The sequence below is a fragment of the Numida meleagris genome, chromosome Z (genome assembly GCF_002078875.1).
Source record: "Numida meleagris isolate 19003 breed g44 Domestic line chromosome Z, NumMel1.0, whole genome shotgun sequence".
In the NCBI taxonomy this organism is placed as follows: domain Eukaryota; kingdom Metazoa; phylum Chordata; class Aves; order Galliformes; family Numididae; genus Numida; species Numida meleagris.
Window position 1 is genome coordinate 8,653,490 of NC_034438.1, and position 12,243 is coordinate 8,665,732.

The window sequence follows — 12,243 nt, forward strand, 5'->3', positions numbered from 1 at the left end:
TGTGGGGCCTTCCTGACCCATGAATCACAGCACTGAGCTACTTCATCCCTGCTTGCTTTTATAAAGTACTCATGAGAGCCATGCAGCACTGGCAGCCATGACCCCCAGAGATGCGCACCCGTGGGTCTCAACTGCTTTTGCTGGCTTGTGCACCTCAGGAGGTCAGAGCTCAGAGCCACGTACTTGAGCTTCAATCACATTTCTAGGCTCCAAACTGTAGCGACTGAGTAAAAAAGGAAACATACAAAGCACAGGTAGGACAGGGCATCTGACAAACCTTTATTTTATAAGAATGTCCATCTCTGCCATCTGCTCCTTGCAGCAGGGAGCACAGTGCTGGCTTCAGCCGGGCACAGCAGCACAGCTGATGTTAACTTCAAAAGAACGAGGCTATCTCCACTCCATCTCCCACGCTCCCAGGGTATATTCTTCAGACTCACAGCTGCTCCAGCAGTGTCAAGGCCATGATCTTCACTGCAAAAGTTCACTCTGAACTGCTTGAGGAAAGAAGTCCCAGAAAAGCTTACATAAACTAAATAGGTCTGAGGCTTTCCTTAGAAAAGGAAGTCTATTCTGTTTCGGTCTTTTGGGAATCCACCTTCATCCAAAAGTCACTTTGAGTCTTGGAGAAGTCCTTAAGGGCCTCATGCCACCCTGGTGCAGTGAAACTTCATCAGGTAGCAATGAGTAGACTGACTGAACTACCTTGAGGAATCCTGCCTTGTGGTCCTGAGGTAATCCCGTATGCTCCTAGCAAGAAATTCATTCTGTGGGAAGGTTGCCTGCTTCAGACATGAGTCGAGGTACAAAGGGAAGGGCCTGAAAGAGAAGGGAGTGTTGCAGCCATAAGATCTGTGGCATTCCCTCACCACAGTCTTACTATACAAGGAAGTCCACTCCTCCTGCACTGCACAAAGCCCCCAGTTCTGACCCCAGCCTTTACTCTCCCATTTTGCCATCACAGAACTAGGCTTTAGCTCTGTATCTGCTCTTTTGTAGAGCATCTCAGAGTACACATCAGGGGAAAGCTCCTCAGATTCACTCAAGATGCAGGTGCAGGCTAGGAGGAGCTGAGTTAAACTGTTCACATAGTTTAGAACACAGACTGCACTGCTGGAGCTCTTGTCTGTGGCCTCTTGACATCCCACATGCCCCACTACACACCTTGCCTGCCCTTCCTGCTGCCCATCTTCCCCAGCAGGGCTCTCCAAGTACTTCTGCCAGTAATCAGCAGCCTCTTGTTTTCGGTTCATTTTCCACAGCACTTGCACCAGGTAGAAGGCAGCAGCTGGGTCATCTACAAGACACGAGGGATTCAGACCTTAGCAGGGAAAGAGCAGGCCCCCTGTACTGTGCAGTGTTCTGAAAGAAGCTTAGATGCCAGATGCAGGAGCTGAACATGAGGACAGCTGGTGTAACAGGGGAGGAGACTTCCCTGGCTATGTCACAGGCTTTAATTAACCCTCGGGCTGGCAGCCAAGATGGAAGCCAAGACAGACAGCATCAGTCCTGCAGCACAGCCAGCCACTCCTCTGTTTGGACATGGGTTGGGGTTTTCCTTGCAAACGCATCTGCAGCTCCCGTGCACAGCACTGGCTGGGAAGGAACCTTGGTCAGGACTGGGACCACCAGTTCTGGCAGATGCTGTTAAGACTCAGACCCCTACAGCATCTCAGCACTGTTGGAACGCTGAGCAGCAGAGGCTTGCAGAGGTCACCCCAGAGCACTCACAGCACTCTGCTCTACACCCTTCTCTCTGAGGGGCCTCCAAACTTAGCCTCTGGGCTGCCAGGTGTAGACAGGCACCTTCCTTGGATGAAGCAAGACTCCAGCTATCCAGCTATTTTGTTCTAGAAAAGCAGACCTTCTCTGGGAGAAAGCTGGCTGTACTGGGAGTGGGAAGGAAGAACTGAAAACTTTCAGGCGGCCTTAGGGCGCTAGTCATGATCAGGGTTCTGATGCATTCATCAAGCAATAGTTGTGGTCTACTTCTCTAGCAGAGAGCTCACCAAGCTCCAGAGGAGCACCTCAAATATGTAACACTGCTAGTAGCCCTTGACATTTGAATAAGCACGACCTAAATTATGACATCTTTTTGCTGAAGTCATTAAAGCCATACAGGAAAAAAAAAGTGAAAATTCTGTTCCTCATCAAAATGAGCCTCTTACCTGGTGAGATCTGCAAGCCATGCTGGAAATCCAGCAAGGCTTCCTTGTGCTTCTCCTGTTCCAAAAACTGCATACCTCGCCCAATCAGAGAAAGCAACCTGATCTTCTGAAGGACCTTCACTTCTGGCAGGAGTTTGTCTGTCACAGAAAGATGCAGGTTAGTGGTAAAAACAGGTGAGATCTGCTTGGGCTGCTCATCTTCCAGCTCCCCTGCTGCACAAACAGTGGCAGAGCCAGGACTGCTGCCAGGCCAGGAAAGGCTGGAAGGAAGCAGAGGGTAAGCGCAAAGAACACCAAGAGCTGTGTATGTTACATGCCTACAGCGTAACAGTAACCTCGGCAGCAGCTTTGCCTTTGCCTGCTCATCTGCAAAACTCATACAAATATTTCCCCTGAAATCCAGTACTGAGAAGCTTTCCAGTTCACAGTCCATTTAATTGTCACCTATGAGAGAAGAAAGCAGAGCCAAGGCCAAATCCTGCTCCAGTGAAACCAGCCAGTCCCTTCAGTTTGGCACAGAGCTCAGCACACTGCAACAAACACCTCCTGCCAAGCTGGCACTGAGGATGCAGCCTTCCCCTTTAACCTGCCACTGCCAAGCATACAGTTGCAGACAGCCACACACAGGTCCCACACAGTGCCTACCTGCTGGTTCAACACCGTGCCCACAAGGCTGAAATCGCAAGAGCTCGTTGAGGCACCTGCAAAATGGTAGGACAGAGGAATTTCAGTGCCATGCCTGGGCTAGAAAGTCAGCATTAAGCTGTCACACCAGCCCCCATGCTGATCTGTGCGATGCTCACACCAGGCATTACAGCCTGCGGGAGAGGCTGCTTCTCACAGCATGACTTTGTTACCTGCTGAACTGCGTTATGGCCTCCTTGCTCTTGCCCAGCTTAGTCCACACCCAGCCCTGATGCAGGTACGCAGCTGCTCTCCACGTGAGGCAGCACAGACTCTCTCTCTTCTGTGACAGGAGCCCACAGGCCAGCCCAGTCCCCAGTGATGCACACTTTGGCTGCTCCAGCTTGTCCTCAACTTGTACTATCTGTGGGATCAGGTTAGATGTCCTGCTGATGACCTCTTCACACACTGTTAATGAATCCTGATGCCTCCCATCCTGCTCCAAGGCACATGCTGCTTCCAGGAACACCTCAGGGATCCTAGGCAGAGGTGAACGACCATCTAGGGGTACCTGGTGAGCAAAAGTGATGGCAGTGCTAAGACATAGCCAAGCAGAAGGACCATGCTTACTGGGAACCCAGAGCCACTGCCCAGCAGATCTTAGACCCATCCCCACAGCCACTGGAGCCTGCTGCAGGAAGCAGAAGATGTCAAGCAGCAACAGCTCAGCAGTCAAGAAGATAAAGCCCTACTCCTAAAGCAAAGGGCAGCCAGAGCCAGGCCAAAAGCTGCTCCCTACAAGAGGGAGCTGTTTCTCCAGACAGCAGTGGGAAGCAGTCTCTGGCATAAATCCAAAGACAGACAGATCAGAGGTGCCAAACCCTAGTTCATTTCCTCCATATCTCAGACTGGACACTGAAGCCTGGAGTCAAGCTGTGAAGTCTGGGCCAAGGCTTCATCTACTGAATCACCAAGATACCTGCCTGTTGCTGTAGCCCCTCCTGAAGCAGAGCCAGAAAATCCAGGTAATGTTCCACGGCATCAGCCACCCTGCAGAAGCAGGACAAGTGTTGGAAAGAGCAGGATGAGCCCAAGAAGTGCCAGCAGCCAGGCTGAACCTGAACTGCCAGCCTGCAGGTGCTCCCTGCACTGTACTTGCTCTAGTTACAATACCTACAACTTTAGCAGACCTTCAACAGCAGTACTGAACTGGATGACTTCCAGGAACACACGCACAAAAAAAAAACCCACAGATCCCAAACAAGTAGTATGTTGCAAGCAGACTAGAGGCAGCTGTTACCTCCCATCCCGGAGACACCTTTGTGCCAGCAGGTACTTCACTTCAGAGGGATGGCGATGCCGAAGAACAGAAGCTAATATTGGTGTGTTGACAAGGAGATCTGTTCGGATTAGAATGTATGGACTAGAGGAAGTAGCTGATGGAGGGTTTTTTTCCAGAGCCTGCGAAACAGGAACAAAATACATGGTTAGCACAACCGTAGTCAAGTCCCAAGCAGCTGCAATCACTTTTTATTTCTTGCATCTGCAGATGTACCCAGACAAGTAGAAGTAACGCATCACATCTGCACAACATTCTCACTCACTACAGCATAGCCACTTTCAGGAAAACGAAGAGCAAGCCAAGATCAAAGAGAGGCAGATTTGTGCTCTCCACTCTGTACCCAGAGTACACTGTGCCCCAAGTTTTAGCTTAAAGTTCTGCTCTGAGTTGTCTGGAACAGCATCTCCCATTGCAGCCACAGACCTGGTTAGACTAGATCTTGGGCCATTAGTAATGAGAGATCGCTCTCCACAGCTGTGGTTATATGTGATGCATTTCAAACAGCTGAAGAGCCAGCTCAGTGTTTACAGCTGTGACCTGCTCCTCCCTGGCAGATCAAGGTTGCTATGACTGACTAATGTACACCTCACAGCTACAATCTGCCTTGTAAGGCCTCTTTACTAGACAATTAAGAGACTAATACTCTCTGACACTAGAAAATAACCTCTTCTCCCAAGCCACTGAAAATCTGAACTAGGACTCAAAGGTCTTGTCACATCCAACGGCTGGGTGCCAAAGCAGGAATTCCTGACCAAGCTAGGCTCCTTCCTGCCCACAGATGAATCCAGAGAAGCAGTTGCTGAAGGTACTGGATTTCTATTTTAGAGAGCCCCTCAGAAAGCAGAAGCATGCTTGAAGGTCCATGCAGGCTCTGCGAAGCAAAAAAAAAAAAAAAAAAAAAAATAGCCAGCAGAACTATAGGAAGCAGACAAACCTCATAGAGTAGAGTTAGGACCTGCAGCTCCGCATCTGTCTCCCCCAGCTCCTGGTACACCGCTGCTGCATAGGACAGGGCAGGATGGCACTGGAAGTCCACTTGGAGGGCCCGCTTCAGGTGCTGAAGTGCTGTCTGAGGCTTGCCCTAGGGAGGTGGGAAGAGGTGTATGCTGCAAGGACATCTTATTGATATCTTTACCATTCTGCTTTGCTTCTTCAATGATCCCCTCTAAGCAAAGGCAGTACCCTGCCTATGCTTATCTATCACACTGTTAGCCCAGCAAATCACCAAACCCCCCCTGTACTCCCAAGCTCCCCCACAGAACTCATCCCATCCCTACTACGCAGTACACTCATACCATTGGTACACAGCACTACAGACTCCCTCTCTGGAACTGTTTTTCTGAGTTTATCTTTCCACGTCAATCTTTCACACTCAGACAAAAGCCTTGCCTCTATTTTGCAGCTGCCAAAGAGGCTGGAGTAACAAGAGTAAATTATGCTTGAAACCTTGTCTTCTTGTAGCAGGCTAGGACCACGCAGAGGCAGTGTGGACATTAGCCTGAGTTTCCCCACCCTGCTCTGGGCTGTTTCTCCTTTCCCCCTGACGGGGGAGGTGAGGTTTGGCCATTACCATTTGCTGAGCACAGCAGCCAAGGCAGACGTAGATCTGCGCCAGGACCCTCTTGGAGCAGAATCCTCCTGCAGCCTCCTGGAGGAGGCAAAGGGTGGTGGGGAGGTTCCCAGCCTCCAGCTCTTGCAGCCCTAGGACAGATCCAATATCTCAGCTTTACAGCTCTCCTTCCCATTCAGCCCTTTACTTAAGCAAGCATGTGTAAACACTCTCCTCATTCATCCCTTGCTTACAGATCTGTTCCCACAGCCTCCTACAAAGGAAGCAATCCCATGGGTCCAGCTGTGCTATATCCAGTGTGCCCTTTCCATCCAACTGCCATAGAGATCTACCTGAACCACTCAATTGCCAGCAGTGCATGGCAAGATCATGCCAAGCTGCCACCTTTTGTGTAACAATGTTGTAAAAGAACAAGATGCTCTATGGAAACATCTAGAAGAAATAACAGCTGCTTCCAAGTCAATATACAAATATGCCTGCCTATGACACATTCACATCTACCACCTTCCTGCTGGAAGCACTGTTACCACCCTAGAGGCTGTTGAGAAGTCAGTGGTCAGCATCTCCTGCTCTCTCTACTTGCACAAAAGTACCACATCAGCAACAAAAAGCACAGCTAGGACAGAATGCAGCAGTCAGATGAGATTAATCTACTTGGACTTGTGCAAACCATTTGACACTGCCCTGCACAACACTCTTGTGTCTTAATTGGATACATGGATTGATGAATGGACTACTCAGAGGATAAGGAATTGGCTGGATGGAGGCACTCAAAGAGTTGCAGCCAATGGCTCAATGTCCAGATGGAAACCAGTGACAAAAGGCAGTTCTCAGAGGTCTGTACCGGGAGCAGTGCTATTTAACATCATTGTCGGTGACTTGGACAGTGGGACTGAGTGCATCTGCAGTACTGCACCCAGGTCTGGGGCCCCCAGCACAAGAAGGATGTAGACCTGATGGAACAGGTTCAGAGGAGGCCACAAGGATGATCAGAGAGCTGAGGCACCCCTCCTACGGCGAAGACTGACAGAGCTGGGATTGTTCAGCCTGGAGAAGTCTCATTGCAGCCTTCCAGTACCTAAAGGAGGACTGCAGGAAGGATGGAGAAGGATACTTCTCCCAGATCATAGCGATAGGAAAAGGGCTAATGGCTTCAAACTAAAGGAGGGTTGATGTAAATTAGACATTAAGAGGAAATTCTTTACTCAGAGGGTGGTGAGGCACAGGAACATGTTGCCCAGAGGAGCCCTGGAGCGTTCAAAGCCAGGTGGATGGAGCTTTAGACAACCTGGTGGAAGGTGTCCCTGCCTACAGCAGGGAGATTGGAACTGGATAATCTTTAAGGTTCTTTCCAACCCAAACCATTCTATAAATTCTGCCCTATAAAATCATATAATTATCTGCTGAAATACTACACGACAAGGTTGCACAATAGCTTTGCATGTCTCCACATCACTGTAATCCAGAAGGAACAATATACTCACAAAAAGTCAGGCACCCAAACACAAACAAAAGAAAGCCCCTTGCCAGCCTTCCATTTTATACAAGGTCATTGTGGATCCCAGACACCAACCTAAGCCACAAGACAGTCTGGAGAGAGTCTTAGCTGGGAGAAAAATCAAAGAAACACTTTGGATATCGAATAGCAAAGCTGAGACCCAAAGACTGAGTCCAGGCTCTTTTCTAAAGGAAGAGAAAAGAAAAGCCAAAGGCCTGGCATGCTTAGGAAGAGCAATCAAAACAACAGCAGCAGGTGAGTGGGAGGAGGGTGTGCTGGGACAAGTGAGCAGGGGAGGGAGTGGCAGGGTGACCACCTCCTCCACGCAAACCTTGCAAGAAGGCAGCTGCAGTGCACAGGGTCTCCTTCAAGTCCTCAGTGCTCTGTACAAGGGAAATGGAAGCCTCCTCAGCAGGTGCTCTCCATGCCTTGAGAAGGGTGAGGAGCTCGTTTTTCTCTCCACTGCAGGGAGCTCTCCCTGGGTCCTGTGAACACACATAGGAGAGAAGGCAGGGAATGCTGAGGAGAGCTAGGAAAAACAGACCCCAGGGCACAGGGGAACAGAACACCCAACAAACCCTTCCCAGTGTTCTGTGTGGGGGAGCAAGGTCCTTCCATCCCCTCACTTCAACTACAATCCACTCACCACTGTGATTCCTGCCTGTCCCTGGGCAGCACCTCTCCACATCAGCATGAGGTGTAGCCTGAGGGTCTCCCAGCAAGGCAGGTCTGAGTGCTGTCTGAGGGCATCCGAAAAGGCAGGGACTCCTCCCATAACCTGGCCCTCTTTATCAGCGAGAGGGGTTCTTCTTTGCCTCAGTACTCACAGCTTGCTCTGTAGAGACTGCAAGTCCACCTGCAGCCTCTGTCACCTGCCTGGTGCTGCAAGGTCCAGGACCTCTGGGACCCATTAACACACTTGGGGCTGTTTGAGTAAACTGGGATGCTAGGGAGAGGATTTGTCACAATGACTGGGAAAAACTGTTTCAGATCTGCAAATGCTAAGGAAACATATGCAGAGTAGGCTTTATGACAAACACAATATTTATGTCAGCTCTGCATCCTTTAGCAAACTGGCAGGTATTTATTTTGGTCTGAACAAATATAGGTACAGCACACACTGATGACTTGGAAACTCACAGTGACAGCAAGAAAGCTAAACACAAGCACAGGCTAAGAAGGGCTCCTGGCAGTAGCAAACAAGTCAAACACCTCCCTTTGAGGCAGAGCACACAAACTGGCTAATGCCCACCCACAGATGCCTTGGCTGCAAATGACGCGACTTGCCCAAAAAAGCTTCAAGTGCCAGCTGCAGAGTGAAGCAGGCTACAGGAGTTGCAGGAGACGAGGGGTAACCTGCTTAAGAAACCCCCAAGGCTAACAGATGGCTAATTCGCACTTCAGAGCTGTAGGGGTGGCACAACAGGCACACACTCTGGCACACAGCAGTGCAGGAGCTGCTCAGCATGCGTTTATGTTCAGATACCTCAGCACTGCTTAGGAGCCGGAAGAGGTCAGTGATGCTTTGCAGGCAGCTAGCTGCCAGCCACCATGCTGCTTGCAAGGCCCCCAGTCGATGCAAAGGTGCCCGTAGTTCCTCAGCAGTTACTTCCTGCAGCACCTTCTGCCACAGCTCTTCTGTGCTAAGGTCCTGCCCAGAGGTTCCACAAGCCTGCAGAACTGGAAAAAAAGATAAGCCAGAAATCAAAACCAAACCAAAGTAACCCACCAAAAAGCAGCCATGAGACAATAGGTCAGTACTCTGTAACAGACACCTTCCCAGTAGGGAGAGAAAGGCTGACACAAGCGTGGTCTCCTTGGCAGTGAGGGATGGAATGGACTGAACAAGGCTTGCCCAGGCTACAGAAGTAGTACAGGAAGCAAAGTCTGTCAGTGTAGCTAATGGCTTCACACAAAAGAGACACTACACAGATCAGAGCCATGGCTCCAGCTTTACCGAGCCTTCCTGAGGTCATTTGTCCAAGAGCAAGCATGTGCTAACACTGCAGATTCTCTCCAATTTGAAGCCTTTTTCAGTACGTTTTCTTTGAACCTACTATACCATAATAAAAACACTAGTTTGCTAATGTCACTAAAACTTTGCTAGAGAAGTAGCATCTTATGTAGTGAAAACTCTCAGTTCTCTTAAAATTCTCCCTTTTGCTGCAGGTAAGACAGCTGCACATCACCCACATGCCACTCTACCTCCTCCATTCCTGGCAGAGCCAGTCTTCCTTGTTCACAGATCCTTCTCTTCTGGGCAGTCATGGTACATCACTAAAGCACAGAGATAGTTATCCTTACCCCTGAGGAGCCCCTGGCGTATTCCTTCTGCTTCTCCTTTGATGGCACAGTCTGACGTTCCCATGACAAAGAGCAGGGAGTTGTAGAGGACAGTAAGCTCCAGAGGCATCGTGGGGAGCGCAGGTGGCAAGCCTGTAATCAAACCCAACAAGAAACTGATCTTCCTTTTCATGGCTTGGAAAACCCATGCTTTGTGACAACTGAAGTTACCTGTCAAATATTTTGTTGTTGTGGTGAGACTCTACAGCTTGAGGACTGCACAAACTAGTGACAGTAGATGCCACCCACCTCTCCAGGTGCCAGCAATGATTCAGCCATCTGTTCCTCTGGTATCCAAATGCTGCAGCATTCCAGGCCAGAGATCTTCCAGCACTTCCAACAGATCACCAAGAACCTGTCCCCTTCCGGTACTGATCTAATATCTTGAACAGATCTCCTGCACTGTCTCTTCCCAGGTGCCACCACAGGGCAATCTAGTTGCTCAGCTCCATAGATCTTCCTAAAAGGATTGCTCTCTCGTCAGGTTCTCTCTATAGCCCACTTGCAGCAAGGAATCATAGAATCATCTGAGTTGGAAGGGACCCTTAAAGGTCACCTAGTCCAATTCTCCTACAGTGAACAGGAACACCTGATAGAGGCCAGTTTGTTTAGCTGTATGGATCAGTATATTATAGACTGTTTTGCTTAGCAATAGGGATCAGTATGTTAGTGTAAGGACCAATATACTAGAGTTTAGCAAAAGGAATCAATGAGTGCCAATTCTAAAACTTTCCATTTCAACTTTGCTTGGTCTGCGAACAGCCTTGTTTTCTCTTGATTCTCCTTCACAAGAAGTACTGGAGTCATAATAGACTACTTATCTTAGCATTTTACCAGGTGCGAGGACGTTTCCCTTGGATTTCATGTACATTGTTTTCGAAGTTGCTCGTTATGGTCTAACAAGCAATAGAAATTTGCCAAATTGGAGAAAAACAGCTAAAGGTCAGCCAAAAGTCTCGGTGATTAAGCTGATGGTGGAAAAATGGGGATAAAGTAAGTGGGTGTACAACCACCCCAAATGCAATCGCGCATGCCCAGAAGGATATTAGCATATATTAATAAGTTCTTGGAAAAGAATGAGTATGTATGCCAGTATACTGCATATGTATGTCTTAACTGTTTAAATGCAGAACCTGAACTCTGAGAGCACGCTTGTTTGTCAAGTTGCCCAGTACGTCTCGTGAGGAAGAAAGGAACACCACTTCCTAACACCACAGCTCCATCACCCTCCAGCCTGACTTTGAACATCTCCAGGGATGAGGCATCCACCACCTCTCTGGGCAGCCTGCTCCAGCCCCTCACCACTCTCACTGTAAAAATCTTCTTCCTTATAACCAATCTAAGTCTTCTCCCTTTTACTTTGAAATCATTTCTCCTTGTCCTATCACAACAGACCCTGCTAAAGTCTGTCTCCTTTCTTACAGCCCCCTGTCAGATACTGACTCAGGTCTCCCTGGAGCCTTCTCTTCCCCAGGCTGAACAGCCTCAGCTCCTCCTCTGCTCCTCAGCACAGCACGATGACAAGCAGCCTTTCTCCTGCAGCCCCTCCTTTCCAAGGAGAAGCTGCCTCTTATTTTCCAGACATACCTAAATTCGGTTGCACTCCCCGGCGAGATCAAAAGCCGGGGCTGGGCCTTAATCCCTTTGATCAAGGATTAAGTTCAGCTTCAAGGCAGTAGGGAACGCATCACCCTCCCCCCTTCAGCTTCTCCCAGGCAGCGGGATTCCCAGGGAAGCAGCCTAGGAACGCCAGTGCCCTGCACACTCCGGCTCTGGGTCTGCAGCGGGCAGGAGGTGGGAGCAGGGCCGCCACTCACCCCGCATCCGCAGCAGCAGCTCCCCGAAGGCGCCTCGCAGCTGCCGCGCCACCGCCGCCGCTCCTCCGTGCGCCGAGCCCCGCGCTGCCTGCAAGGGACACACTCACCCGCCGGCCTCACACCGGGGCCCAGCCTTCCGGGGACAACCGGTACCGGGGCTGCGCGAAGCAGCCCTGGCGAGGGAGACTGGGATGAGGGGAGTGCCGCACCCGCCATCGCCCGGCCAGGGCCTCGCACTCGGCCGCCCATGCCTGCAGGCAGCCCGGCTCCGGGGTCTCCGCGCACCGCAGCCGCTTCATGGCCGCCGCCTCCCGCGCGCCGCTCTCCTCCCGCCTTCACGCCCTCCTCTCATTGGCCGCCGCCCGCGTTCCCCTCGCAGCCATTGGTCGGGAGGGGGCGGCCGCCATGGCAACGGCTGAGCGCGCAGAGTGCAGGTGACGACGGCGTCCGAGGGGGCCCAACCCGCGGCGCGACGCGGCTGGCGATACGGGCCGCTGACAGCTGCGTCCTGGGCTTCCCCGTCCGGACACAGAATCGTTCGAGCTGGAAGGGACCTTTAAAGGTCATCTAGTCCAACTCTCCTCCAATTAGCAGTTACCTGCAGCTCAGCCACAGCTCAGAGCCTGGCCTAGCTGGAATGTCTCTGAGTAGCACTGCTTTGCAAGTTTCCACCCCGAAACCAGAGCTCAGTGCTGTTCAGTTGTGCCACCAAGAGACCAGACCACCTGCGGGAATGACAGTCTGCTTTAAGCCTGCCTCTTTCCCAAGGTCATCCAGCCCAGATCGCTCAGGGAGGGACATGGGGCCTGGGGAGGTGGTGGGTGGTAGGGAGGGAAGGAAAGGGCAGCACGCTGCTGCTCCCATCTGCGTGCTTCATCTCT

At 50.8% G+C, this 12,243-nt stretch overlaps 1 protein-coding gene across 3 annotated transcripts; it reads right to left on the reverse strand.

Moving 5' to 3' along the window:
* FANCG (Fanconi anemia complementation group G) lies at positions 256 to 12,240 on the reverse strand. 3 transcript variants are annotated; one of them, XM_021379528.1, is made up of 14 exons: positions 11,572 to 12,240; positions 11,363 to 11,450; positions 9,507 to 9,638; positions 8,689 to 8,882; positions 7,534 to 7,687; positions 5,705 to 5,835; positions 5,069 to 5,215; positions 4,093 to 4,253; positions 3,776 to 3,842; positions 3,026 to 3,363; positions 2,814 to 2,869; positions 2,169 to 2,306; positions 1,165 to 1,297; positions 256 to 819 (listed from the first exon to the last, which is right to left on the reverse strand). In XM_021379528.1, exons 1-14 carry the CDS (start codon positions 11,659 to 11,661, stop codon positions 702 to 704), a joined length of 1,947 nt encoding a protein of 648 aa, XP_021235203.1. In that variant the 5' UTR covers positions 11,662 to 12,240; the 3' UTR covers positions 256 to 701. The 3 variants fall into 3 exon arrangements, with proteins under 3 accessions (XP_021235203.1, XP_021235204.1, XP_021235205.1); XM_021379529.1 differs by having other exon boundaries at positions 9,795 to 12,240; XM_021379530.1 differs by lacking the exons at positions 256 to 819; positions 1,165 to 1,297; positions 2,169 to 2,306 and adding an exon at positions 2,313 to 2,612.

Excerpts from the sequence above, each read along its gene's own strand:
- FANCG (XM_021379528.1), bottom strand. The coding sequence starts at position 11,661 with ATGAAGCGGCTGCGGTGCGCGGAGACCCCGGAGCCGGGCTGCCTGCAG. Across the intron at positions 11,451-11,571 it reads CCCTGGCCGGGCGATGGCGG|GCAGCGCGGGGCTCGGCGCA; the intron begins GTGCGGCACTCC and ends TGTCCCTTGCAG. Across the intron at positions 2,870-3,025 it reads GCCATAACGCAGTTCAGCAG|GTGCCTCAACGAGCTCTTGC; the intron begins GTAACAAAGTCA and ends ACCATTTTGCAG.